The sequence below is a fragment of the Copadichromis virginalis genome, linkage group LG23 (genome assembly GCF_057382275.1).
Source record: "Copadichromis virginalis isolate Kocher_CV1m ecotype Utaka linkage group LG23, C_Virginalis_male_GT1.1, whole genome shotgun sequence".
NCBI lineage: Eukaryota > Metazoa > Chordata > Actinopteri > Cichliformes > Cichlidae > Copadichromis > Copadichromis virginalis.
Genome location: NC_140639.1, coordinates 30,280,654 through 30,306,282, shown reverse-complemented (window position 1 = coordinate 30,306,282; position 25,629 = coordinate 30,280,654). Strand labels below are relative to the sequence as shown.

The following is a 25,629-nucleotide window of genomic DNA, read 5'->3' as shown; positions in this document are numbered from 1 at the left end:
TGATGGCACAAATATGGACTGTAAATGAATGATGGATGAAGGCACAGGATATACACGACAAATGGAAATCACAAAGTAGTCATAACCTAAAGAATATCTTGCTGTACTGTTCATTTTACTCTAAAATCAACACCATGCTGTATGAAATAAACTTGAAATTAGTAAAAGAGAGATATTTTAATGTGTCTTATTAAGTTTTTATTGTTTTAAGTACGAAGCAGGAGAATTTTCTCATAGACAGAACTGCAGCGTTTGTAATTTTCTTGGCTGACACTTTTAAGCATGCCCTGCTGAAACTAATGTTTGCTAATTCTGATTTTGTTTCTAAGAACCATGGCTCACAGCTACATAATCAACTTTCCTTCAGTGCAAACTTTTAAAGTTTGAAGAATTTTTACAAAATGAAAAAAATTGCAAAGAATTTCTCCCTGAAACAACTGAAAATGGTGCTCTGCTACTGGAAAGAAGTGAGTTCCTCTACATCCACCTGACGAATTGCACCAAACAAAGTGCAGCAGATTTCTAAAACTAAACAAATATGAGGTGCTTACAGAATTTTCCAGCATATCTATAAGTTTACCAGATACCAGGACATCAACCCTTTTCAACTCTTCTTTAAATGTTTCCTTATAGCGCTTTGATCCTTTCACTGCTCATACCGAGAATCAAAGCAAGGCTGCAAACCTTTGGATAGCTCTGAGGTCTGGCTAGCTTTAGCTTTAGCCACTCTCCCTTTGTTAGCTTCTTCAAACTTGCCATATTGTGATCTGAGAGTTAAGTGTTTCATTAGGTTTTGTTACAAAAGTTGTAGTGATGTTTACGATTGTTTACTTTGTTTCTTTCTCACTAACAGTCACAGGCACAAGCTAATAACATGTTAGCCAGAGATGACTATCTGCCTGTATGCCTGCATACGTCAAACACACCAGATCATAATCACATATAAGTGATACTCACTGGCCTCTCAGTGGTCCAGGCACACTGAAAAATTCCCAGGTCTAATCTCTATGCAGTGGTTCAGTGATCTCTATTCACAGACTTCTTTTTAACCATGAGAAAGAATGCAGTCTTTACTTTTCAGAGCCAAAAGTTCTTCAGATGATCCTGCATCTGTCATTTATACAGAATCAGTTGGCATGAGCAATGTTTCCAAACGCTTCCAAAACTTTAATTACTTTGCCTTATTTTACAAACCCTAACCCTGTCATATAAAGAAGCTGTGAGCAAGACAAACCTGTTAATACCTCTAAAAATAGTATTGAATGAGGTCAATCCTTCAGTCTACACAGACCAAATATATTTTACAGGGTAAACAAGTTGTAATTTTAAAAAATTGAAATTGTTTGCAAGAAATAATGCTGCTGACAAATAACCAACTGTAGTCGCCTTTAGTGGCCCAACAGTATACATTATCTCTGCAGTTACAGTTTGGTTTCTAGACACATTATATAAAATGATCTCCAGTTTGACAAACATTGCCATGGGTATCATGTTGGTCACTGGAGTTAAGAAAAAGAAAAACAATGGATTCTGTGCCTAATACTTTGGCCCTGGAAGTGCCTAAGACCTTCAAATCACTTCTTGTTGGCAGGTCAAGACTTCTTCGTTAAAGTTTTCTGCTCTGCTGGTATTGACAAGTGTTCCAGCCCTTCTTGATTTTAATTTGCATGAGAAAAAGACGTGACATTAAACATGACAGCGTTCCAGCAGTTGACCTGTTTCAATCCAGAGAGATGTGAGCTGTGTTATAAACCAAAGGCTATAAGCTAAGGGCATTTTTGCACCAAGAATTTTAGGCGCTGCCAATGCTGAGCTTCCTTAGGTTTGGAGAGAAAATGCACAGAGTGGAAGGAAAACATTTTCTGAGTGAAAGTAGGTCCAAAGAGTTGATTTAAGTTCAGCAGCAGACTGGTCCTTAGGTCCTTTTACAAGGTTAGCTAGAGCTTCCTCTGACATGTTCAGAATCTCAAGCGTTTCCCTACACAGTCGTCATACTGGACCTCCAGAGTCCTGCTCCTTCTTAAGTGACACCTTAAAGTAAGTGTAGCCAGACATGATTAAATCTACATTTTCCTGGTATTGCACAGATTTACATCTCCTCAAAGAAGAGTACAAGCTTCGACTCAGACAGGAGCCTCATATCTTACAAGTAGAAAATAGAGGAGCAGTTTTTCAGGCTATGTTCCTGAGTGTCTGCATCTGCACTGAAACATCAGAATGTAGTCATTAAAGTCAACCTTTTTCACTCTAACAAACTTAAAAGTATCAGTCGACAGCTGCTGTATCATTCACTGAGGCGCTGTCAAGGAAAATGCCTAAAATATACACAAAAATTAGTTGAAACCGTGCGTTCACCAAAACCTCGCAATAACTTGTAGAGGAAAAAGAAGAAACAGAATTAATAAAACAGTCACGTGCCAAGCAGCGCCTCATATACAGCCACAAGGTGGTCCTCGATAGAAAATGCATGAGCTCATTTCTGCCATAAAACCCAAAAATATCATTCTACTTTCTCCTCTCCTCCATCCATGGAATTTTTTTTAAAGCAGCCTCTGAGCAGCCTGTTGATTTCCTCTTTTCAAAGGTGATAAAAATTCATTACATGTGAGAACATTGCCACGACACATGCACACACAGGAAATGTCATGAGTTTCAATCAAACGCCCTCCCAGTCACAGCCACTGAAGCACCACGGCTGTCAGTGATGAATTGCTTTCTGCATGCATTCGTAATGTCCCTGCATCATCACAACAGGATACACACATCTGTCATACTTGAATATGAATAACAACAACGCCTATTCTCTGCAGTGGAGACCATATGTGGTGCACACTGCACAGGTATCAATTACTGTACAGTACATTAGAGAGATGCAGATGGTGTAGATGCTGTAGAGGGTGGACAGCCGTTTGGAGATGCTAGCACAAAGACAAACAATTGCTATGACGTCTATGTGTGTGTGTGTGTGTGTGTGTGTGTGTGTGTGTGTGTGTGTGTGTGCGTGTGTGTGTGTGCGTGCGCGCTGAACAGTGACTTACCTATGTAGATAATCCACATGGGACGAAAGCATGAAACAAAGAGAGAAAAAGAAAGTAATTAGTTCTGTGATACGGTTTTTCAACACAATATCAAGTAATACCTCCTACAAAGCCTTATTAGGAAATTGTGTGATACGCTTTTGCAAATATTAGTTTATCTTTGATCTAAAACTATTGTTGGAAGTCTCACAGCTTCAGCTTTTACACAGTGGAACCAGCTTTATGTGTAAGCAGTCACACAAACCTGCACTCTCCTGAGGTACTCCTTGATGATTTTTACTCCACTAGTCAAGAACAAATTAGCATCTTTGCTAGCGCTCCCGCAATCAGGTTGTTCAACTGGGAATCATTCAGGAAAAAGGAATAAAAGGCACTTGGAAAGTTTATTTTCCCGAGCTGTGATCAATGGAGGGCAGAGGAGAGAGGAAGACACACGCAGAGAGGTGGGGGTGGGGCCTCCGGGGGAAACGAGCTATGGCACAAGCAGTAATTAGTAAGCTTGTAAAATAAAGCAAGGCAGGCAGCGTAATGATTACCAATATACTTCTGATGTCCTTGCTCTGTTGTTTGGCAGATGCAGAAGGAAACTGCAGATGATGACTGAGGGTGTTTAAGGCAGGAAGAGATAAGACAGGGTAAAAGCTTATGTATAAATCAACAGTTGTTATAATTAATATTATAAGGAGGGGTGACAAAACAAAAGATTTTGTTTTATTCTATTTGATCTAAATAATGATGAATTTGGAATTTATGTGCTCTTCAAGCTAAATGGGCCTCGTAGTTTATCACTGTAAAAGAATATTAGAATGCTGTGAATGTCAGCTGTTGGTTGCCATTATACTGTTTCTAGAGGTAGGATCAAAATAGCGGAGTCTTGCAAAATTTATGTATCAAATCAATACAGTCATGCTTTATTTTATCACATAAAATGAACTCTTTGGAAAATTAAAATCACTTGCTTTTGGAGTACATCAGTTGTCACTGTTGATTTTTGTTGTTGTTTTTATGAGAGATTACAAAGACGGCAGCCAGCAAGAAGGTGAAAGTTGGTAAAACAAAGATGAAGAAACAAACAGAACAGCGCAGTCTGGGTTTAAGTCAAATATACAGACCTATTTTTTTATTTTATAAAAAAGGCTGGGACAAAGGAAATGCACGTGATGCAAGGGATTTGTATGAAAGTAAAATACTCTATATCCTGGTAACATTAGCTGGAGACGGCAAAGCTAGCTCAACTGAAAAACCATCAAACACAGCTTGATAAAGCTACTTCCCAGTTCAGAGCGAGCTAAGGCAATAACACAATCCACCACCTACTTTATGTGCAAAGAGGATGACCGTTGTGGAAAAGGAGCACTTTTATCAAATAGTCAAGATACTGAAACCCGGACATGTGACACTGTCTTCATGTTTTTCTTCATAGACACTGTGAAGTGTAAATTTGAGGACAGTAGAGTATGGCAGAAACTTGCATTAACACAGGCAGTGTATTGACAATGTTGGTCTGCTTGACCATTTTGTCCCATTTTGCTGCAGTAAGAATAACTGAAGTGAGAAGAGCAGACTTAATTTTTTTTTAATCTTATTAGATAAAACAGATATTGATAAAGCAAACATGTCTGTAAAAGTTTGAAATCGCAGTAGTATGGTATCATGAAAATATAATTCTGTACATATGGCATGGTAAAATTTATGCTAACACTTTAAACACTACACTGAACAATCTCAGTGTGAGTGTTGTTAAACATCTACCTCAATTTCTTTTGGTTTCTTTTTTAAACTGACAAAATATCAGCTTTTGTCACACGTTACCCACTTCTTCCACTCCCTGGTTACAGGAATGCTGCTGAATGCTGCCCTGAGACTTTGTCTGGACGCTCCGCTACTAGCAAAACACAAACAGTGAAAACCAACCACAAATTCATAACAATAAGCCAGTACTGCTCTGATTCAACATGAAAGCACGCTACAGCTACAATCAGTAGCCTGTTAGTTTTTTTCCCCTAAATTCATAACCATTTACAGTATTAATCTATATTCATGATGAACAGCGCATTAATATATGATATTGCAGAGAGGAACCATGGCAACTTTCTTCAGTATCAATCAAAAGATCTCAATAACTGTTCAGTTCAGTTTAATGTTGTTCTTCCTTTTAAACATAAACCAACAGGAGTGACATGTGTAATCATTGCTTTCTTCATTGCTTACTAAAAACAAAACAATTACTTTGATTTGTTTGGCTTTCCCAGAGATGAGCGTCTATGATATACAGCAACGATTTCAGTTTACATGCACACATGTGAGCCTCTAAACTGCAGTACAAACAGAATAAAAAGTGTTTGTGTCTAAGAAAACATAAAAGATGGGAATGTGAGAAAGAGAGGAAGGGAGTATAATAGATGTAGAGGAATGAGTCATCAGGTCAAGGGTTTTCTAGACAGTTTCTAATAGATCAGCCTGACACCTTTAGTTGCCACCTGTGTCCATGTGTCTTTTTTTTTTCTTGGCCATGACACAGTCACATACTTCCTCCAATCATCCCTGCTACTTCCAATATGATGGCTGTCATTTATCTTACAGCTGCCAGTCATGTTTGGTGATTTGATGGCCCTGGGCCTGAGGTAATACACGGGCTACAAAATATGTGAAATGGCAGGGCTGAGGCTTAAATGGTCCTTCAGAGGTAGAATAATCCTCCAGCCACACTTTAGTGCTAAGCCAGAGATCCTGTTAAGAGTGATTCCAAAATGGCTTTCGAATATTACCTCCACCATGGCTGGATTTGGATATTTACAGCACTATTCAGGCAACTTGCCCTTGGGTGTGATTTTTTCCCCATTTGTTTTCCATCATGGCAATCATTTCTGACCAGTATGTTGTCAGTGGTTTTTCAGAGCAATTTAGTGCGTGTGCTTACAGCCATAGCACCTGGGAAAATAAGTTTTCACACAAAGAGAAGCAAAGACCAAAAACACAACTGCACAACATCAGTACATTACACCTTTTAGACAGCCTGTCTGACACTCAGTGCAAAATGGAAAAGGTGTCATACATCTGCATTTCCAACAAGCTGGTCTAACCAAGTGCTGTTTCTACTGTTTCAACGTTGATTTAAATAAATGGGTTTTATTAAAAATTTGCAAACAAAATCTTGAGAAAAATCACACCAAGCTGTCATTGTGAAAACACCCTAAAATGTCAGTTGCACGCCCTCACAACTTTCACATTTCTTCACACAACCATGTCAGTTGACAGACTGCCAGAGACAGGAGCCTAGCAAAGAGAAAACAAGACTGTGAACTGTAAAAGAAGTGCCCTTGGTGCCATCAAAACTGCAAGAGATAGGAATGATTTTAGACATTAAATCCATGTGCTTTGCTGCAGCATCAAAAGATATATCGGTACAGCAAGCAAATACAGTAGCTTAGACAGTCAACAGACCAAGCAAACCCGCAACCAGCACTGCCACGCTGCTAGTGCGTCTTCAAACACAAAGACCCATCCAAACGTCAAAGAAGCCAACATTTTTTGGACAGATTCACGCTGGTGTCAAGTCAACAACAGTTAACTGAGAATAAAATAAAACATATGTCACCGAAAGAGACCCAAGGCAGACACATGACAATCTGGAAGGATTATAGCTCTTAGCTGACTTGGGGACACCCTGGTGTCCCTTGGTGGTCTGTGCTAAAAATATTGCCCCCATGACCTGAAGATGGATGGAGGGATGGATAGCTTTCCAACGCTCTAGCCCTTCTACCTTAACTATCAATGCTATTACATAGTTGCATATATAAATGTTATGATAACAACAGGACCTTAACTGTACCCATCCAGATTGAGTTTCTAGGAACTTGGAGTAAGGTGAAACCTCCACTGATTGTCCTTTACTTTCAGTCTTGGAACCTATTAAGATTCTCACTAATGCAAAGCCTGTTTTGCACCCAACAGTGCTTACCTGTATGGAAGCTAAGTTTATTAGTCACCAGAATTCCAACCATAAACCTTCCTGTAACAATCTGCTGGATCTGCATATTTGTATACACACAACTACTTTACTGTAAAGTTTCAGCAACCACAGATGAACTTACCGGCTAGAAAAAAGGACAATTTTAATATGTTATATTGGGAATTCAAACGTGTTCTTGTGTGCAGCTTCCACATTTTTGAAGTGTTTCAAGTAAGAATAAACTTGGCTGCCTGTGATAACTGCAGATTATAGGGTGCCAGCCATCACTAATCGCTTTAGAAACACCGCAGGGTATCTCGATTCATTTGAGCTGTGAATCTGGAGGTCAGATGAAGAGCAATATTCAGAAGAGGTTCATGGTATTCATACCTCTTTCCTCCACTAATGGGCCACAGAACACATTATCCTTCACCCATCTGGCGTATTTGCTTACCTTCCCAAGTGCACTGAAGGGATATTAAGAAAGAGCAACCGCTAAACAAACTTTTGAGGACACTGACGTCGTCCTAAGGGGGGCATTAAAGTGAACCTGAGACAACAGCTCATTTCATCACAAACCAGCAATCTGAGTATTTAGGTGCTGTGAGCTGCTATTGATCGAGGCAGATAATTGGGTCCGTAATGGAAACAATGCTGCAGGTAAAGCTCCACGGGGACCTTGCAGGGGATTTGAATATGATGAAGTGCGGAGCTGATTGTGCCTCGTTGAGAAGCTGTCAATGTGTCATTTCACATTTTTCCCCCGCCATTTTCACTCCTCCCTCTCCCTCCACTCATCCACCTCTCTGTGTCAGAATATAGCATGTGTGATGACATCTAATTATGTCAAAATCTAATGGAACCTACTTACCATTACTACAATATTATCAAAATAATGAACAAGGGTTATAATCAGCAGAAGGATCTAACAATAATCAGACATACAATGGATAGAAGGCTGCATGATTATGTCAGAAATACTCATCTTGATTAGTTTGTTAAATATCATGATCTCAGCCATTAATCAAAATCATTTATCGCTGGTTCGAGAAGAGGATTATTTCATTATTTTACCATTTTACTTGCACCATATTTCGAAGCTCGAATCTGCTCACACTGACAATTTAATGTCTGATTTTGTGGACACTAGAGTCCTGCTGATTGTAGGCTAGTGTTTACAATATTGATTTGTTTGTTTGCCTCTCAAAAGTTAGCATTACTATCTTGATTAAATGCAGCCTCTAATGGAGGATTGTAGTGCAACAAGCCTGACTCAACTTTTGCTGCAGTGCAATCCATTTTCCCCCAGCAGCGCAGAGCTGTAGTCAATCAAATACATGTAAGAGAGCATTCCTGATAGATTGCTTTGTAACGCGAACAACTTAAATCTGCTTTTTACCTCATGATAATCGATAAAAAGATGACTGTAAGAACTTGACTCATGCAGCGTGACTGAGGAAGGAAAATAAAATCCTGTCTGACAGTTTTTATAAAGCTGTGCATTGTTTTGCACAGATTTAGAAGAAAAATTAAACAATTGAATACAAATAAAGCAAAAATAAAAACTTGTGTAACCATTAGTCAAATCAGCACTTGAGGATTGTATTTCATCATCACTACACCCGAAGGAGCACTTTCACATCAGTGCTTACTTTTTTTAAAAATAAAGAGTAAAATAATGTCATTCTTTCATCCTTTCATCAGGTCCATCAGGCTTACCAACCAGAGATATCACAAAAAACTTGACGTCTGATAATTGTCTTCTTCTTTTTCTTTCAGCTGCTCCTAGGGGTCACTACAGCAGATCATCCGTCTCCACCTCACCCTATCCCTAGCATTGTTCTCTACCACACCAGCTCTCTGCACAACTTCCTTCACTGCACTGATGAACCTCCTCTATGGCCATCCTCCTACCTGGCAGGACCATGTACAACATCACAACTTTTTAACACTCAAATAGTTACAGCATCATTTGTTTACAGAACTACTTCTTGCCTTAAAATATATATTGGAAATGGATGGATGTGACACACTGCTGCCGCCAGAATGTGGCTAGTAAAACAACTAAAACAGTAGAAGAACATGCTATTGTTTCCCCACGGGTGATCTCTGGGTGTGAAAACATGAAAGTGCCAAAAACTGCAGTTTTTTTTAAGTGCCACTTGACATTGGCCCCAAAAGCGAGTTGGCTCGCATGGATTTCCATGTTAAAAATGGCTGACTTGAGAGCATTAAGAAGAATATTTGCAGTTCAATACAAAAAAATAGTTTCAGTTTCCTGAATAGTTTGCCCCTTTCACAATATTTCTAAAGAAAGTGAATTTAAAAAAACAAAACAAAACTCATCCATCTGGACACTGGAGTTAGGAGAATGGCTGCTTTGATTGGCAGATGTCCCGACACAGACCGCTGGAGCCGAGCCATCTGCTACGCATCGCCTAGCCTAATTGGAGTCACTGACCTGCACATCTCAACCAGTCTGTGCTGTTGGTGCCTTTTGGACCATTATCTGTCTCGTTGTGCAGTGCAGACCATTCAAAAAGTTTGTGCTTTAGACTTAGTGACTCGACTTATGACACAACAGTTAATGGATTTAGCCTGCTAACCAATCTAGCAAGCTAGCTGATAACTTATCACCCCACCTTACTGTCCATTTATGGTAATTTATGGCTTAAAAAAACAAAGAACTAATTAAAAATTGCTAATGTTGAAGCTTCAAGATGTGTGGTTCAAAACTAAAAGGTGACGTCTTTTAAACCTTCTACGCTAAATAACAGGCATTAGCCCAGTAGAGCCTGTATGGTAGAGTGAAATTAGATGCTACCGTACAGACAAAAGAAACCTGTAAAACCAAATTACTTCAGTTCAAAGTATCTTGTATGGAAGTCCTTTAAAAAATGAAAATGAAGAAGTCGAAAATTCGCCAGGTAAGGCTAGCATGTTAAAAGTCTTTGTAACTGTGTAACTAAGCACAGTTATTCGAGAGGCCTTTTGCATGCAGAGCATATAGTAATGATGAAAGCAATTCAGTGTGATCAACTTAAGGGTATGGTAATAAAAGGAGTGAAATCCATTACAGTAACCAGCTTACTGCAGAAGACGATTAAATGAGTGCTAGTCAAAAGCAGAGTTTCAATTGCTTTTATAGATTTGAGCATGTCATTAGTTCAAACACTTCATGAAGGCCAACATCAGCTGTAGATCAGCTGATCTCAATAACTTCAACAATCAGAATCAATAAAAATTAGTTCTTCATTTCTTTAAGGGTTAGGTGCAAACTTACCATGATCTCCTTAGAATAAAACAAAGGAAATCCCCAAAATTGTCAAGGTATATCAAAACATAATATTTTCATTACCAGGTTGTCTTTTGAACTCTTGCAATCTTGTTTCACTATTTCTTCAAAACTTTTCTGAAAATGCATCACTTCAGCTTCATATGGCATCTCTTCATTATCATTCTGGAGTGAAAAAGGTCCACATTTTATATTTAGAGCCATGTTTAAATGAAGTACTTGATATATGGAACACTTCACTCCTGCCAAAGTACATTACACACTTTTAATAATGGAAACATAAAATTAGAATATATGTTATCTGTAAATGATGGTTTGGGGTTGGCACAAAGACTTACAAATCAGTAGAATGGTTACAAGCGCATCCACAGGATCTCTGGCAACTTCCTCCACATAAAACACTCAGAGGTGTCACCTATTAAGACTCCCCTGACACCCAAGGAGATCAGGTTTACGTTTCAGGATAATGTTAACATCAGCCAAGGGCAAGCCATGGCCTTTCGGAGTCAAATTTGTGTTCTACAGGGAAGCAATTCAGCTCTTTTTATAATGGGGGCTGTGTGTCCTTGATAACTACAGTAGAACTCAGCTAAGTATGACTCAGTTTCCCTGAAGGCGAAGTAGCAGCTGATACAGAAAATGACACCAGAATAAGAAGAAGAAATTTCAGGACAAAGCTCAGGTTTGAATTTGAAAGAAAAATTGGATTTAACAGAGACGGATAGAGATGTGGTGGGTAATGAAAAAAAATCTCTGGGTGAGCAGAAAGCAAATTTTTTTTTAGATAAAGAAGGATCTGAGAGAGAGTGAAGATTCTCCATCTTGATTTGTCAATGAAAGAGAGAGAATAAGACAGAGGTTGAGGGAGTAGGGAGGCAGAGGTGATTACGCAGTCCTTCCACGCTCAGAGTGACGTGCCACAGACACCCATCAAGGAGTTCGTTGGCAGAATGCATTAAGTATTAACATGTTGCTGCAGTGCAATAAGACCTCTCCAAAGGCCTCTGCACTACATGCTAATTTCATTACTGCAGCTATGCAAGAGAGACATCTTTGTATGGAAATGAGGGCGCTCAGTCTAAGTAAATTACAGCTCGTGCCTGCCGAGTGTGTGATTATGGATGTATGGTGTTTTTGCTGTAACACTCATTCAAATGTGTAAAGCATTTTGAGTTGAGTTGGGCATTGAAACCATACAGGAATACTCAGGGTTTAAAGATAACTGCAGAATAAACTGTTAGATATCTATTAGATTTCAAAGCTTAAACCTTAAATCCTGACAGGGTTTGGTGTAAAAAGTAAAATGGCATATGGCACATGACTGAAATGCTACACAATATTTAATATATTATCAATATTTTAGGGAATATGCTGACCTATGAGTCATTCAAGCATAAAAACGTAAGGGAAGTCAATGTCAATGTCATTCCCAAAGAGCTATTAGCCAAAAACTTAGCCAATGTCAGCATGGTGTGCAGTGTGTCCTATATATTTTTGAAAGATCACATCTGTCCTGGACAACTCTAGGACAAAACAGTGGCTATAAACAGCCACAAGTAAAACATTGTGGAGGCACTGTCACGGTTTGGGACAGAATTTCAGAGAGTGGAGTTTGGGATCTTATCAAAATTTATAGAAATATTAATGCAATTATTAATGTTATCATCTGGAAAGTGTGAGATTGGCAACATCTTTATGTCTCAGCATGACAATTATGTCAAACACACTGCCAATGCAGTAAAACAGTTTCAAATGTCCTTAAAGGACCCTGGAGAACTGTTCCTGAAGATTGCATAAAGAAATTACAAGAAAGTTTGCTTAAAAGAGTTCAGACAGAGTTGAAGGATAACTGTGGTTGTATCAGATACTGGCTTTCATGCATGTCGAAACTGTCCTAATTCTGTTTTTGGCCTCATATACTGTATATATGTGTATCCATGCATGTTGAATGTTCGATATCAAGAAATGAGGGGCAGGCCAAGACTTGTGCACAGTAATCTTTAAATCATGCCAGACATTTCTTTACACAAAATGAACAAATTGTTGCATTTGGAGTGAAAACTTAACAAACTTTGGAAACTGACAAGAATTAAGCTGACAGTCAATCAGTTGGCAGCCAGATTAGGTTCTATTGATCTCCACAAGGGAAACTAGTTGACTAATCAATATCCAGTGATTGTTTTTAAATCACAAGTCACGGTTTTGTTTTTACTGGCCGCTTGGTTAGATTTAGGAAAGAACGGTTAGAAACATTTCTTGGGTACTGGGATGATGAGTCCAGTTACAATATTTAACTGGCAACCTTAAATGGGATTACAACTGTAATCCCTTGCTAAGGTTTTGCCTGTACACTGTTCATTTTAACCACCTTTAAAAAATCAAGAAGTCACGTGTATGGAAACAGATGTCATCAAAGACCTTTTTTTTAATTACTGTGGGGCATCTTGGTAGCCTTAACCAGTCACTTATAAAAAAAACATCTTAATGAAGTATGGTTTGAACTCTGCTCCTTGCAATTTCCTTTAAAAGTATTGTTGATTAATCAGGGTTCAACAATAATAAAACCAGACGTTTTTAATAACCTTGGTAGTTACATTCGTTGTTATTGCCAGAAGCAATCCAGCTACAACATACAGCCTACAAAACCTGATAATATTCAAAAGCCACTGGCGACACTGGAGGACTTTAATTTCCTGAGTAAAGACAGCGTATACTGTATCTTTTAAGATATAGCATTAGCATTTTCTAACTAATTCGATTTTATATCAGTATGAGCCACCATTTACATGTAAGTTAATGACGTAAACCTGCTGGTTTTAGATGGTAATGTCACCTTGACATGAGATGAAGTAAAACTGCAACACTTTAAAAATATTTGTGTATTAAGTGTGTGGATTTCCATTTAATGGCAGACGTAGAATTTACTTTTTGAAACTTGAAATTACCGGTTTAAACCCAAAAACTGCAAATGCAAGACAGACTGATGACAAATAAGTGCAAACTGTAGAAGATGTTACAAACCTACACAGTTGATGCTTATATAGTGTTGATATTTTTCCATACTTTCTAATTCATTCGCTCTCTAGACCTGTCTCTCACAGGCAAACGGTCTCATTCACACAAGTCAATGAATCAATCCCTCCTTCCAATTCCTCCAACTAAGCCGTTGATGCCAATTTTCCGTTATAAGTCAAGTGGGAGTTTGACTGACTTATCTTGCAGCTGTCATGGTTATATTTAATAAATGAGACTTTGTTTTGTAGTTTGCGTAAGAAGCCGTGGATCTTCCAGTACTGTAAAGATGTGTTAAGAAGTCATTTAGTTAAGCATGGGACCTTAAAATTCTCTATGTAAGATGTGAGGGAAAATCCCAAAAGAGTGAGTCGACTTGCTTCCAATAGACATTCTTTCATAAATACTCAAAGAACGAGCAACTTTACCTTGAAATAAGTTAGGCTTTTCATATGAAGACTTTGTTGGGATGTGTTTACAGTAATTCCATGAGAAAGGAGATTTATTAGAGGCAGACAGAGAAAAGTTTGAAATCTTTGAATGGGTCACAGAATCACTATCGTCATCTTAGCTAGTGATTTTTTTAGTTTACTGTAAGTTGATGGGTCTTGGTTGAGCATTATACTTTCATGAAGAGACTGTAAATGGTCAGTGGCCCTCTAATGAACTGGTTTCAAGTCTTATTGTAACAGCCAACAAGATATATCTATATATATGACAAATACTCCTAAGGCCTGGGTTTATTAACATGTTAAATATAATATAGCCATCATATCTGTGGTTAGCCTAGTGATTAAACAGATAGTGACTGCAACCAGTCATATTCCCAATTCCCTGAGCAATGGTAAAATGGTAAATGGCCTGTATTTGTGTAGCGCTTTACTAGTCCCTAAGGACCCAAAGCGCTTTACACATCCAATCATTCACACACTGGTGATGGCACGCTACATTGTAGCCACAGCCACCCTGGGGCGCACTGATAGAGGCGAGGACACTGGCGCCACTGGGCCCTCTGCCCACAACCAGTAAGCAGCAGGTGAAGTGTCTTGCCCAAGGACACAACGACCGAGACGGTTCGACCTTCCAATTACAAGGTGAATTCCCAACTCTTGAGCCACGATCGCCCCATTTTCCACCAAGCTAGTTGCTTGGTGAAAAATGGTCACACCAAAAATGATCTTAAAGAGGTATACAGTATTGCAACAAAAATGTCTTGCAATTGCTTTGGTTGATAGTAGATTGCTGCAGTTCCCTATAGTTTGCATTTAAAAGGTGACTTGCAAACACTCATTAAGTGGTAGACAAACTGGAAAAATATAACAGTGTATCCATACAAACAGCAAAAGTTGCACCTTTTAAAGCATGTTGGTTGCAGTGTTAAGGTACAACTTTTACCTTGAAGGCAAATATTCCCCATTTTCAGTCTGCATTGCACTTCTTTAAGTTTTGCTACTGCTTGACAAGTGTTTGACAAGTTGCCATTTTCTACACGTGCTACAGTGGACCATGAAAATTTACCAGCAACCAAAACTGTTTTGGTTGCTGGTAAATTTTCCAAGGTTTTAGGTGAAGGACCCTCTTTGCAACAAATTTCACCAACCATTCTCTAGGACTGTGTCATGGAAGCCTTATCGAACACGAGATTATCCACATCAAAAAGTATTTCAATTTCATTTTTTAGGGGAAAAAGATACCGAAATATAGCCAAAATGATTTGAGCATTATACGTCAAAGTGTTAGATTGTTTTGAAAAATACACTTGAACTGTTTCCACTGTGAGCTGAGAGATTTATAGACAAAGCATTTTCTTTAGAGACTGTGCAAACATTTTTCATATATTCTGACTGCCTGACAGTAAACTAGAGTAGCCACGGTTATAGCTCATGATTTATTTTTGATTTGAAAAGATCTGAGATACATTGGAGGGTTTTTTTTTTCCAACTACAAAAAAGAGATTTAAATCAAACAACTTTTTCTGTTTGTGTCAACCAGCAAATAAAAATTAGGATCAATAAAAAAGAAGCACACAGCAGACTAAACACAAAACGATTATGTCAGCCACCATTTCACTGCTTACTAAATTGTCATTTGTCGATTGTTCACAACAGTCATCACCAGTGCTCCCACACAAAACCTCATCGGCATGTATGCCACTCATCACTAGAGTGCCATTCAAATGCAAATAAGCATCGGGGTATTTGTAGCTGTGTCAACTCCTAGTTTTTATAGCTGACCAGGTGTATAAACACTACACAGGGTCGCAGTCTATTTTTTTCTCTGTTAGTTTGCTTTGTACTTTTTAATTATTGTCATTTTTAACTGTTGTTGAACTGCACAGAAACACTTTATGCTCTTGTGGCTGATATTTGATTCAACCAGCATGCACTAAATTAAGTGTAACTATTTCATTTCTTACCTGTGCAAGGACCACAACATTTTCCGTTTCACTGTTACAGTATTTTTGGACCATAACTATGAAAGTGACAAATGAGTGGGGGACCTTGTTAATTGGTAAAGACACGGGTGGGATGCCAATATGCTAATAGGAATTATCAGTATTTAAGGCTGCAGTAGAAGCTTTGAAAACACCTGACAGCAAAAATTTTTCTTCCTCTGTTGGCTTAAGGCCACTGCATGGTCCAGCAGAGCAACATAAGAGGCCCCAGTGGGACAAATCTGTTTTCAAGGCAGGTCAGGTCTGAATACCCAATGTTGTTGGCAAGTGACCACCAAGGTCTTTCCAAAATGGAGGCCAACGTGTCCTCCAGAGATGGCAACACACGCTTATATAATATCTGCTCTCCCTGAGTTGAGGGTAGTGGCAGAATTGTCCTGCCTGTAAGCATCATCACGTATACTGTATTTGTAATGTCTTTGTTGTTCAGTCTCATTTTTTGATTTCATTCCTCTTCTACCACCATCAGTGATCACTTTAACAAGGCTCTAGAGAAACATCTGAACTCTAACCAGGAATAAACTCCTTTGAATATTCAACTCCAAAACAAAAGGATGCTAACATTGATCTATTTTTGCCAGATGGGTCTGTTATGATCAAAGGTAAGATTTTGAGATTTTCAGGCCCAGCCTTTGCAGGAGGGGTAAGCTCTACAATGACATTTTTCTCTCCAATCTTAGAATCTGCACCCAGCATGCCATGTCCCCATTTATCGGGCTCAGACATTTTTGAAATGATTGGCAATTCTTTGTTTAAAATAGATCTCTTGAATTTGCACAGCACAAATTTTTGGGTGGCTTTTTTTTTAGATTTAATACCATACAATATTTCCATATCACACACTTTTCAATAAATATGCTTGTTTCCTGACACTGGTTCTTAGGCCACCTCCACTGACTTCTTTGAGAATTTACTCAGAGAGAAAATCTCACTCTCTACTATTTCAGGGCCTTTCTCTGACACATTTAAAAAAAAAATGGTTGCATGGGGGTAACAGTATCAGCTACATCCTTCATGGTAAATGGCACAGGAAATACAGGAGTTCACTTTTCAGCCCAGTTTTCTCACATGACTGTAGGACTTCACTATTATAGCAAAAAAATTGTTTTGATTATTATTGATTACCATTATGTATCACGATCATTCAATGATTTCTGCGAGAAAAATGTTTTAAACACACTGTCACATAGACATAACATTGCATTCACACTCATGTGGCGCACCATTCCTGTTAATGTATAAATCTTGGTATCCACATTAATTTGATCCTGTTTATTATCATAAATTCACTACATCTCTTAGAACGAAAAAAGTGAAAAGATAAAAAAAAAAAGATAACTTATTTTAAATCACCAGGGCACTGCCTTCACCTTTACACTGTGCCCTGTTCCTGTTTATTAAAACATCTCTGCAGGCAATGAAGGCGTTTATTCAGCTGACCTTAGTGCATCTCGTAGAAGCAAAGCATTTCTTTATATAAAATATAGTCTTTGACAGTCACTCCTGTCATTGTAGCTGCATGCTATACGTGAATAAACTTATAGTAAACTATTAGTCCCCCTTGCATACAGTGTAGCCATAGCCTCGTCACCATATGAGGGGATAACATATCATTTGTCCATCAAGTTGACTGTTTTCCCAAAGCTTTAGTGACTCAGCATGTTTGCTGGACAGATCTTTGCCCGGCTGGAAAGCAGTTGTGTTGGTGGTTTCAGGCATCTGTGTGAAAACATACAGCCTCACTTTTTGTTCTTTTTCTTGGGTACTATGCACAAATTATTCTGCTACTTGTTTGTGTTTTCAGATGGGTAAATAAGTTGTGGTTCAGACAAAACACTACAACACTCTGCATTTTCTTCTTGACAGATAGATAGATAGAAGCATTCATCAAGGCCAAAAAATTACCTTTGTAAAAGTAAGGAAGAGATCAGAGAAACACCCTTCAACCTTGTTGCATGTTGATGTTGCACATTCTGTCCACCAGAGGGAACTCTGTGCTATGTGTTTCGAACACAATAAACACAGGGAGCTGGGGCCCGTTCTTCGTACGTCGCTTACTACATCCAAGATCAAATGACACATCCAAGACCAAATCATCGTGCTAACTGTGAGCTCGCTAATCCAGTTCTCCGAACACACCTGCTGTTGACGATTAGTACAGCTGGATGAAGTAATGTGAGATCACTGGGTATCGTAAAAGGGGCTACGCATCGATAGTAGAAACATTGATCGGCAACCCTCTGATTGGTCGGCGCAAATGTCGAAGGAGCGCGCTCGGTATTTTTCGGCAGCAGAGCAAGAACTCTTGAGTGAGGGATTTCAGGAGTTTCAGAGTTTAATCAGAACGCAAGGGAACACTGCAAAGGCTGCAAAAGCAAGGAGAGAGGGCTGGCAGAAAGTTGCTGACAAATTAAACTGGTAAGTAATTTAATAATAACAATAATAATGGAGTGGATTGATATAGCGCTTTTCAAGGCACCCAAAGCGCTTTACAATGCCACTATTCAGTCACTCTCACATTCACACACTGGTGGAGGCAGCTACGGTTGTAGCCACAGCTGCCCTGGGGCAGACTGACAGAAGCCAGGCTGCCATATCGCGCCATCGGCCCCTCTGGCCAACACCAGTAGGCGGTAGGGTAGATTTATTATATTACACTATATTATCCAATATTATATTACATTATATTATATTATGTTATATTATATCCCCTTTCACATTAGAGCCACAACAGGACCCACTAGAACATGGGAACAGGTAAAAGTGAAATATAAGAATATTCTACAGAATGGTAATATTTATCACTTATATTGCTTTTCGTCTCTTGGAAAGAGACCCTGAAATAATCTGTTTGTTTGTTCATAACAGCAACCAAGAAAAGGGCAGAGCAAACAAAGACAGGTGGTGGTCCTGCACCCCCTCGTCAACAAGTTGGTTAAGTAAATAATACCCTCACGGGAAAATCGATATCTCTCTATGAGCACACTGTCGCGCTGAGCTAAAGGATCCTGTCTATCCCGCAATATACGCTGAGTTCTGAGGACTCTCCTTATCAATCTTGCACCTTCCGCAATGGGCTGCTCGCGTAAACGGACAGGACATGGCTGCGACAGACTTCCCAAATCCACCTTTGTTTTTATAGCCGTGGTCTCTCATCTTGATTACACGAAGTAATTTGCAATTGCTACTCTGAAATATGAATTACATCTGTAATAATCACATACATGTAATAGAATGTTAATAGTGTCATGGAACGCTGTGCGGCAGGCAGGAGTAGGACCCAAAATGCAGGACTCACAGGCACGAGGGAATAAACTCAAAAGGCAGCTTTATTGCGTAACAGAAGATGATAGGCGATACAAAACTAGACTGGGAAAAACTAACATAAGGCTCACCAGGAAACACGGGGGACTCACACACAGCATGAGGGACGACGTCACGCTGAACAGAGGGAGACGCAGACAGAAATACACAGAGGGTTAACGAGGGGAGTGGGAACACACGGGGAACACAGGTGACACTGATAATCATAACGAGACAGGGCGGGGTGAACTGAACACTGACGGGAGAGGTGAAACAGGAAGTACAGAGGAGAGAGAGCACGAGTAGAACACCAACGTAACGGGCAGGGGAGACATGGAATAAACACGAAAGGGGACGAGGGCTCATAAATACATAGAGGGCACACAGGGGGAAGAGAGAGCACGGGGAGAACTTAGACATGATGGGCAGGGGAAGCGTGGAATAAAACATAAACATACAAGGAAACTAAGAACACTGGGCCAACATGGCCCAGGACCATGACAGTACCCCCCCCTCAAGGGCTGGCTCCAGACAGCCCAAACACAGAAAAACAAAACCAAACAGAAAACAACCCAGGGCGGGCGGCGGGGGCCCAGGACGGAGGGCTCGGAACAGAAAACAAAAGAAGAGCACAGCAAACACCGGAGCCCAAGAAAATAACCCAAACACAGAGCAGTTCAGGGGGCCAACCGTGCGCAAGGCAACGGCGGAGACGTGGAAACAGTTCAGGAGGCCGGCCGTGCGCAAGGCAACGGCGGCGACGTGGAAACCGTTCAGGAGGCCGGCCGTGCGCAAGGCAACGGCGGCGGTGAAGGAGACGACGGAGCAGTTCAGGAGGCCGACCGCGCGGGAGGCGGCGGCGACGATGACAGCGCTGGTCCGGGGGCCGGCCGTGCGGAAGGCGACGGCGGCGGCTCCCCAGTGTCAGGCGTACTGGCCGAGGCCCGGTGGGCACAGGACCAGTCGAGACGGGACCAGGCGAAGCACAGGCTGAGGCTGCAGCAGACGAAGGCTCTGAGGAGGTTGCTGCAGCAGACGAAGGCTCTGAGGAGGTTGCTGCAGCAGACGAAGGCTCTGAGGAGGTTGCTGCAGCAGACGAAGGCTCTGAGGAGGTTGCTGCAGCAGACGAAGGCTCTGAGGAGGTTGCTGCAGCAGACGAAGGCTCTGAGGAGGTTGCAGAGGCAGACGAAGGCTCTGAGGAGGTTGCAGAGGCAGACGAAGGCTCTGAGGAGGTTGCAGAGGCAGACGAAGGCTCTGAGGAGGTTGCAGAGGCAGACGAAGGCTCTGAGGAGGTTGCAGAGGCAGACGAAGGCTCTGAGGAGGTTGCAGAGGCAGACGAAGGCTCTGAGGCCGGGCCAGGCGAGGTTGCAGAGGCAGACGAAGGCTCTGAGGCCGGGCCAGGCGAGGTTGCAGATGGCGGCTGGACAGGCTCCTCGGGCCCTCCAGCTGATGCGGCGTGAGGCTGAACGGGCCCCTCGGGCCCTCCAGCGGAGACAGGAGGCTGAACGGGCCCCTCGGACCCTCCAGCGGAGACAGGAGGCTGAACGGGCCCCTCGGACCCTCCAGCGGAGACAGGAGGCTGAACGGGCCCCTCGGACCCTCCAGCGGAGACAGGAGGCTGAACGGGCCCCTCGGACCCTCCAGCGGAGACGAGGAGGTGCTGGCCGGGCTCACTGGAACCCCCAGCGGACGAGGTAGATGGCGGCGTGGGAGCCACGGAGTCCTGGATGAGCTCATCCGAGCTTCCAGCAGGAGCTGATGTAGAGCCAGAGAGGATAGGGACCCCGGGCTCAATGTTAAGCTGGCTAAAAAACCGCACTGCTACGGGGAACTGGGCCAAAGGTTCAGGTGCGAGCTGAGCTGCTGGACACACGGGGACCTGAGCTGCTGGACACACGGGGACCTGAGCTGCTGGACACACGGGGACCTGAGCTGCTGGACACACGGGGACCTGAGCTGCTAACGGTGGAGAAGTAAATGACTGCACAGGGGACTGAACTGATGTCTGTAGTAACGGTGGTGGTGAGAGTGGAGTAGGTGGTGGAGTTAATGACTTCACAGGGGAATGAACTAGAGGTAGTGACGGTTGTGGTGCTGGTGGTTGAGTGGGTGACTGTGCTAAAGGAGGCTGCACTGGGGACAGCAGGGCTGCAGGAGACTGCACTGGGGACACTGGAGACTGCACTGGGGACACTGGAGACTGCACTGGGGACACTGGAGACTGCACTGGGGACACTGGAGACTGCACTGGGGACACTGGAGACTGCAGTGATGGTTGTAGTGGAGGTGTAACGGGTGAAGGAGTGGCTGAAGTGGCTGTGGGTCGGACGGCTAGTGGCTCAGCTACAGGGTATGGTAACGGCAGGGCTATGGGTTGAATGACTGACTGAGTAGCAGCCTGAGTGGCTGGGTGTAGTGACGGTTGTGGTGGAAGAGAAACAGGTGGTAGTGTGGATGATGGAGCTAAGGGCGACTGAGTGGCAGACCGAACTGATGACTGAAGCGATGGTAGAGGTGAAAATGGAGCGTGTGGTGGAGTTAATGGCTGAGCTAGCGGGGACACAGGAGACTGAGCTGCGGGTGGCGGCGAGGGAGCTAACTGAGCTGCGGGTGGCGGCGAGGGAGCTAACTGAGCTGCGGGTGGCGGCGAGGGAGCTAACTGAGCTGCGGGTGGCGGCGAGGGAGCTAACTGAGCTGCGGGTGGCGGCGAGGGAGCTAACTGAGCTGCGGGTGGCGGCGAGGGAGCTAACTGAGCTGGAAGTAGCAGCGAGGGAGCCGACGGAGCTTCTGGCAGCACAGAAGGCGAATTAGAAGGCCGAATGTCCGGCTGTGGGGTGGCGCGTCGGCGGCGTGAATGCCGTTTCTTTTTTGATGATGGCTCTGACGGGCCGAGCGGCTCCGCATCCGGCCCTTCAGGCAGGTGGGTAGTAGCAGCTGGGGGATGAAGGTGGAGCTCGTTGCGGATTAAGTCCTGTTCGAGTGGGTGGAGCGCACTGAGTAGCCAGGGAAGACCAGAGATTAAACGCTGTAGTTTGGTTTCCACGGCGCGGCGAAATTCCTTTCCCTCATGTTCGAGCCACAGATGCAGGAGTTTTTCCACGGAGTAGATAATGTCCAGACGCAGTTCTTCTGGTGGGTTGAGTGCTGCTGGGTCCATATCTGGTGACGTCGTACTGTCATGGAACGCTGTGCGGCAGGCAGGAGTAGGACCCAAAATGCAGGACTCACAGGCACGAGGGAATAAACTCAAAAGGCAGCTTTATTGCGTAACAGAAGATGATAGGCGATACAAAACTAGACTGGGAAAAACTAACATAAGGCTCACCAGGAAACACGGGGGACTCACACACAGCATGAGGGACGACGTCACGCTGAACAGAGGGAGACGCAGACAGAAATACACAGAGGGTTAACGAGGGGAGTGGGAACACACGGGGAACACAGGTGACACTGATAATCATAACGAGACAGGGCGGGGTGAACTGAACACTGACGGGAGAGGTGAAACAGGAAGTACAGAGGAGAGAGAGCACGAGTAGAACACCAACGTAACGGGCAGGGGAGACATGGAATAAACACGAAAGGGGACGAGGGCTCATAAATACATAGAGGGCACACAGGGGGAAGAGAGAGCACGGGGAGAACTTAGACATGATGGGCAGGGGAAGCGTGGAATAAAACATAAACATACAAGGAAACTAAGAACACTGGGCCAACATGGCCCAGGACCATGACAAATAGTACATTTCCCTTTTTTAGGAAATGACCTGTATGTATCTGTGTGAAATCAATAAATGGATCAAGTGCTGCATTATCTTTGGTTACATTGATGTTATTTATTTATGGTGAAACAGTGGTGGAATATCGCTGTTGCTTTCGTATAAATGAAGCGGACATACCTGAGTGGCCGCGATCTAATCCTGTTTACATAAAGTAAGCCTGCTCCCGAGCAGGTTTACGCTTACGGCTCTGTTGCTACGACAGCAAGTCCCGGATGAGCTTCGGGGAACCGAACGATCCAAGATCACGCGAAATCGTCAACAATCTAATCCAGCTAACTTACTTAGCGAGGTACGAAGAACAGGCCCCTGATCACAGCAGGGTTGTGCATAACACAAAGGAGTAATTCACAACTTGTGTATTTCTTTTGGCAATTTTTACCTTTATTGGATAATGGAGATCAACAGGACAGAGAGAGACATGCAGCAAAGGCCCACAAGGTTGGATGTGAACTCATGCTGTTAGCTTTCTGGCTTCAATCACTGCCCTAAAGGAGCACCTCTAATCCATGCACTGTTGTGACAGCAATACGCTTATTTTTAAACTGCGCACTGTCATATTATGTTGAGACTGATAAGAGCAAGTAGGGAAATTTGATTGTTTGTTTGAGTGAAAGAAAACACAAAAATAAGCTTTTGTGTTGGATTTTCAGCTCACCAAATAATGTTTTGAGTCATGCTGTACATCAGTCTTTTAACATAGTATTATGACATTCAGGAAACTTGAACCTGCATGGTGCAGAGAATAGCCGTAGTTGGCACATGCAGGCAAAGGACTGCATGTGCCAATCACGGCACACGAGAACTTGATTTGCTTTTACTTTGCATTCACACATTTTCTGTGTTGTTAGAAATTCTAGTAATCGTGCAGCCCTGACTGACTGTCAGTCGCAGACACATTTATTATGTGCCGAAATAAAGCAAACAATAAAGTCAGGTTGGAAAGAATCTACTTTATCATTTTGATTGCGTATTTCAGTCACTCTCAACTCCAGAGAACTGCTTTGTCTTCACAGAAAATGACAAAAGCACATTGGTGAAAACCATTTTAAACCAATCAATTTGAATCCATTTAAAAAAAAGGAAAGAAAGACACATTTTTTTCCTGTAAAAAGCTGAATACAAGCCTTAATTGTGTCATAAATATTCTCCTTCTCACTCACTATTTTTCCAGGAAAATGAATCTTAACAGTCGACTACACAGTAGAGCGAAGAATTACACATTAGAGTGAAATGGCTTAACCTACAATAGCTGAAAGTTTCGTTTCCCTTGAGGTTTTCTCCTTTTATACTAGGAGGTGCTGCGGGGGCTTTATTTCGGAGAAAAACGTAGTACTTTAAGGTCGCAGCTAAAAAACTGCCAGAGAAGAAGCTACACTGAAGGCTTAAGCAAAAGTCTAATTTTCAGGTGCATTTGAAGGTTGTGCCTCAACGTTTTTCCCCGGCACAATGTCATCTTAGCTTTTTGTTCACTACCCAAAGATGTTTCTAAAGTCTGAGTGCATACGTCTAAGTTGAGTTTTTTCCCTTTTCTAACCCCTTCACGTGCAAATTCAATAAAAGCGGCAATGCAGAATGATCTAGAAGACACAATAAAGATGGCGTGTTTGCAAATTGATGACAGAAAATGTGCAGTGGCTCACTTAAAACATTTGTTTTTAAAAACATTGTCCTTTATTTGAAGGAGAGCCCAGTTTCAGATCAGGATAACTGGCTTTAATAACCTAATTTCTTCACCAGTGAAAGAGGAAGGTGTAAATGAGAGACACTGCCAATCTGTCACACACATTTAATTACTCTAGTAGGCCATTATGATTTAATAACAGCGATGCTTTGGCCCTTATGCTCTCAGAGGTCCTAATTTTACTTGTCACAGCTCTGACTTTATTGCACGGGGATGCTTTCTAAACAGTATCTTAAGTGAAAAGCAGGGAAAGCTGATTCATTTTGAGATCTGGATGGCATAAAAAACTATCCAGATCTTCTGGATAATACCTCATGGAGGGGAGGAAAACACAGGAAACAGTGAGTCAGCACTCCAGCTGATGTGTGAAAATCCTTCCCCCCTAAACACCAGCTGGGTGTAGGAACCGGCTGTCAGCAGAGGCCTCGGCAGAAAACATGCTCATAACCCGGAGGTCAATGATGTAGAGGCAAACTTTAACCGATTCCCCCCATGGGAACCATTAACAAGTAATTTCATCTCATTTGTGTACAAGTGGTCTGTGAATTAAACACCTGCCAAGCACCAAATGCCCCGGACATTTGTCTCAGTGGATTAATCAATAAGGGTAACAGTAACTTAATGTACAAAAACATTTCTGCATCATGTTAATCAATCCTTAGTGTTGCCTCTTTAAAGTACAACTTCACAGCAGTAATCATCTCAGGGCACTTGAGTGAACGAGAGGAGAGCGGAGGAGAGGTGATCAGTGCATCATAAGAAGTCTGCCTTCAGCCTAACTGTATGGTGCATATCTGACGAATGGTTCAAATCCACCTGATCTTGCTAGTGGCTTTATCAAGAGGGAAAGTTTGAAGCCTGATGATAAACTAGTCTGCCTCTTGAACCTAAACTGGGAGCTGGTTCCACAGGAGCGGAGCCCCCACAGGGTTCAGTGCTAGGACCCATTCTGTTTACATTATACATGCTTCCCTTAGGCCATAGGTGTCAAACTCTGGCCCGCGGGCCACATTTGGCCCGCAGCCTAATTACATTTGGCCCGCGAAGCCATACCAAATTACTATCAGAGCTGGCCTACTGGTATTATACAGCTAATATATATATTGTTTAG

General features: G+C 42.1%; 2 protein-coding genes across 3 annotated transcripts in view; both read right to left on the bottom strand.

The window, feature by feature from the left end:
* ncam2a (neural cell adhesion molecule 2a) overlaps positions 1–25,629 on the bottom strand; it is a 468,276-nt gene that overhangs the window by 362,676 nt on the left and 79,971 nt on the right. The window lies entirely within an intron of this gene.
* On the bottom strand, positions 17,695–22,212 carry LOC146681348 (uncharacterized). Its single transcript, XM_085447383.1, has 4 exons — positions 21,821–22,212; positions 21,656–21,779; positions 20,435–21,624; positions 17,695–17,749 (listed from the first exon to the last, which is right to left on the bottom strand). The coding sequence occupies exons 1-4, from the start codon at positions 22,210–22,212 to the stop codon at positions 17,695–17,697; spliced, it is 1,761 nt and encodes a 586-aa protein (XP_085303509.1).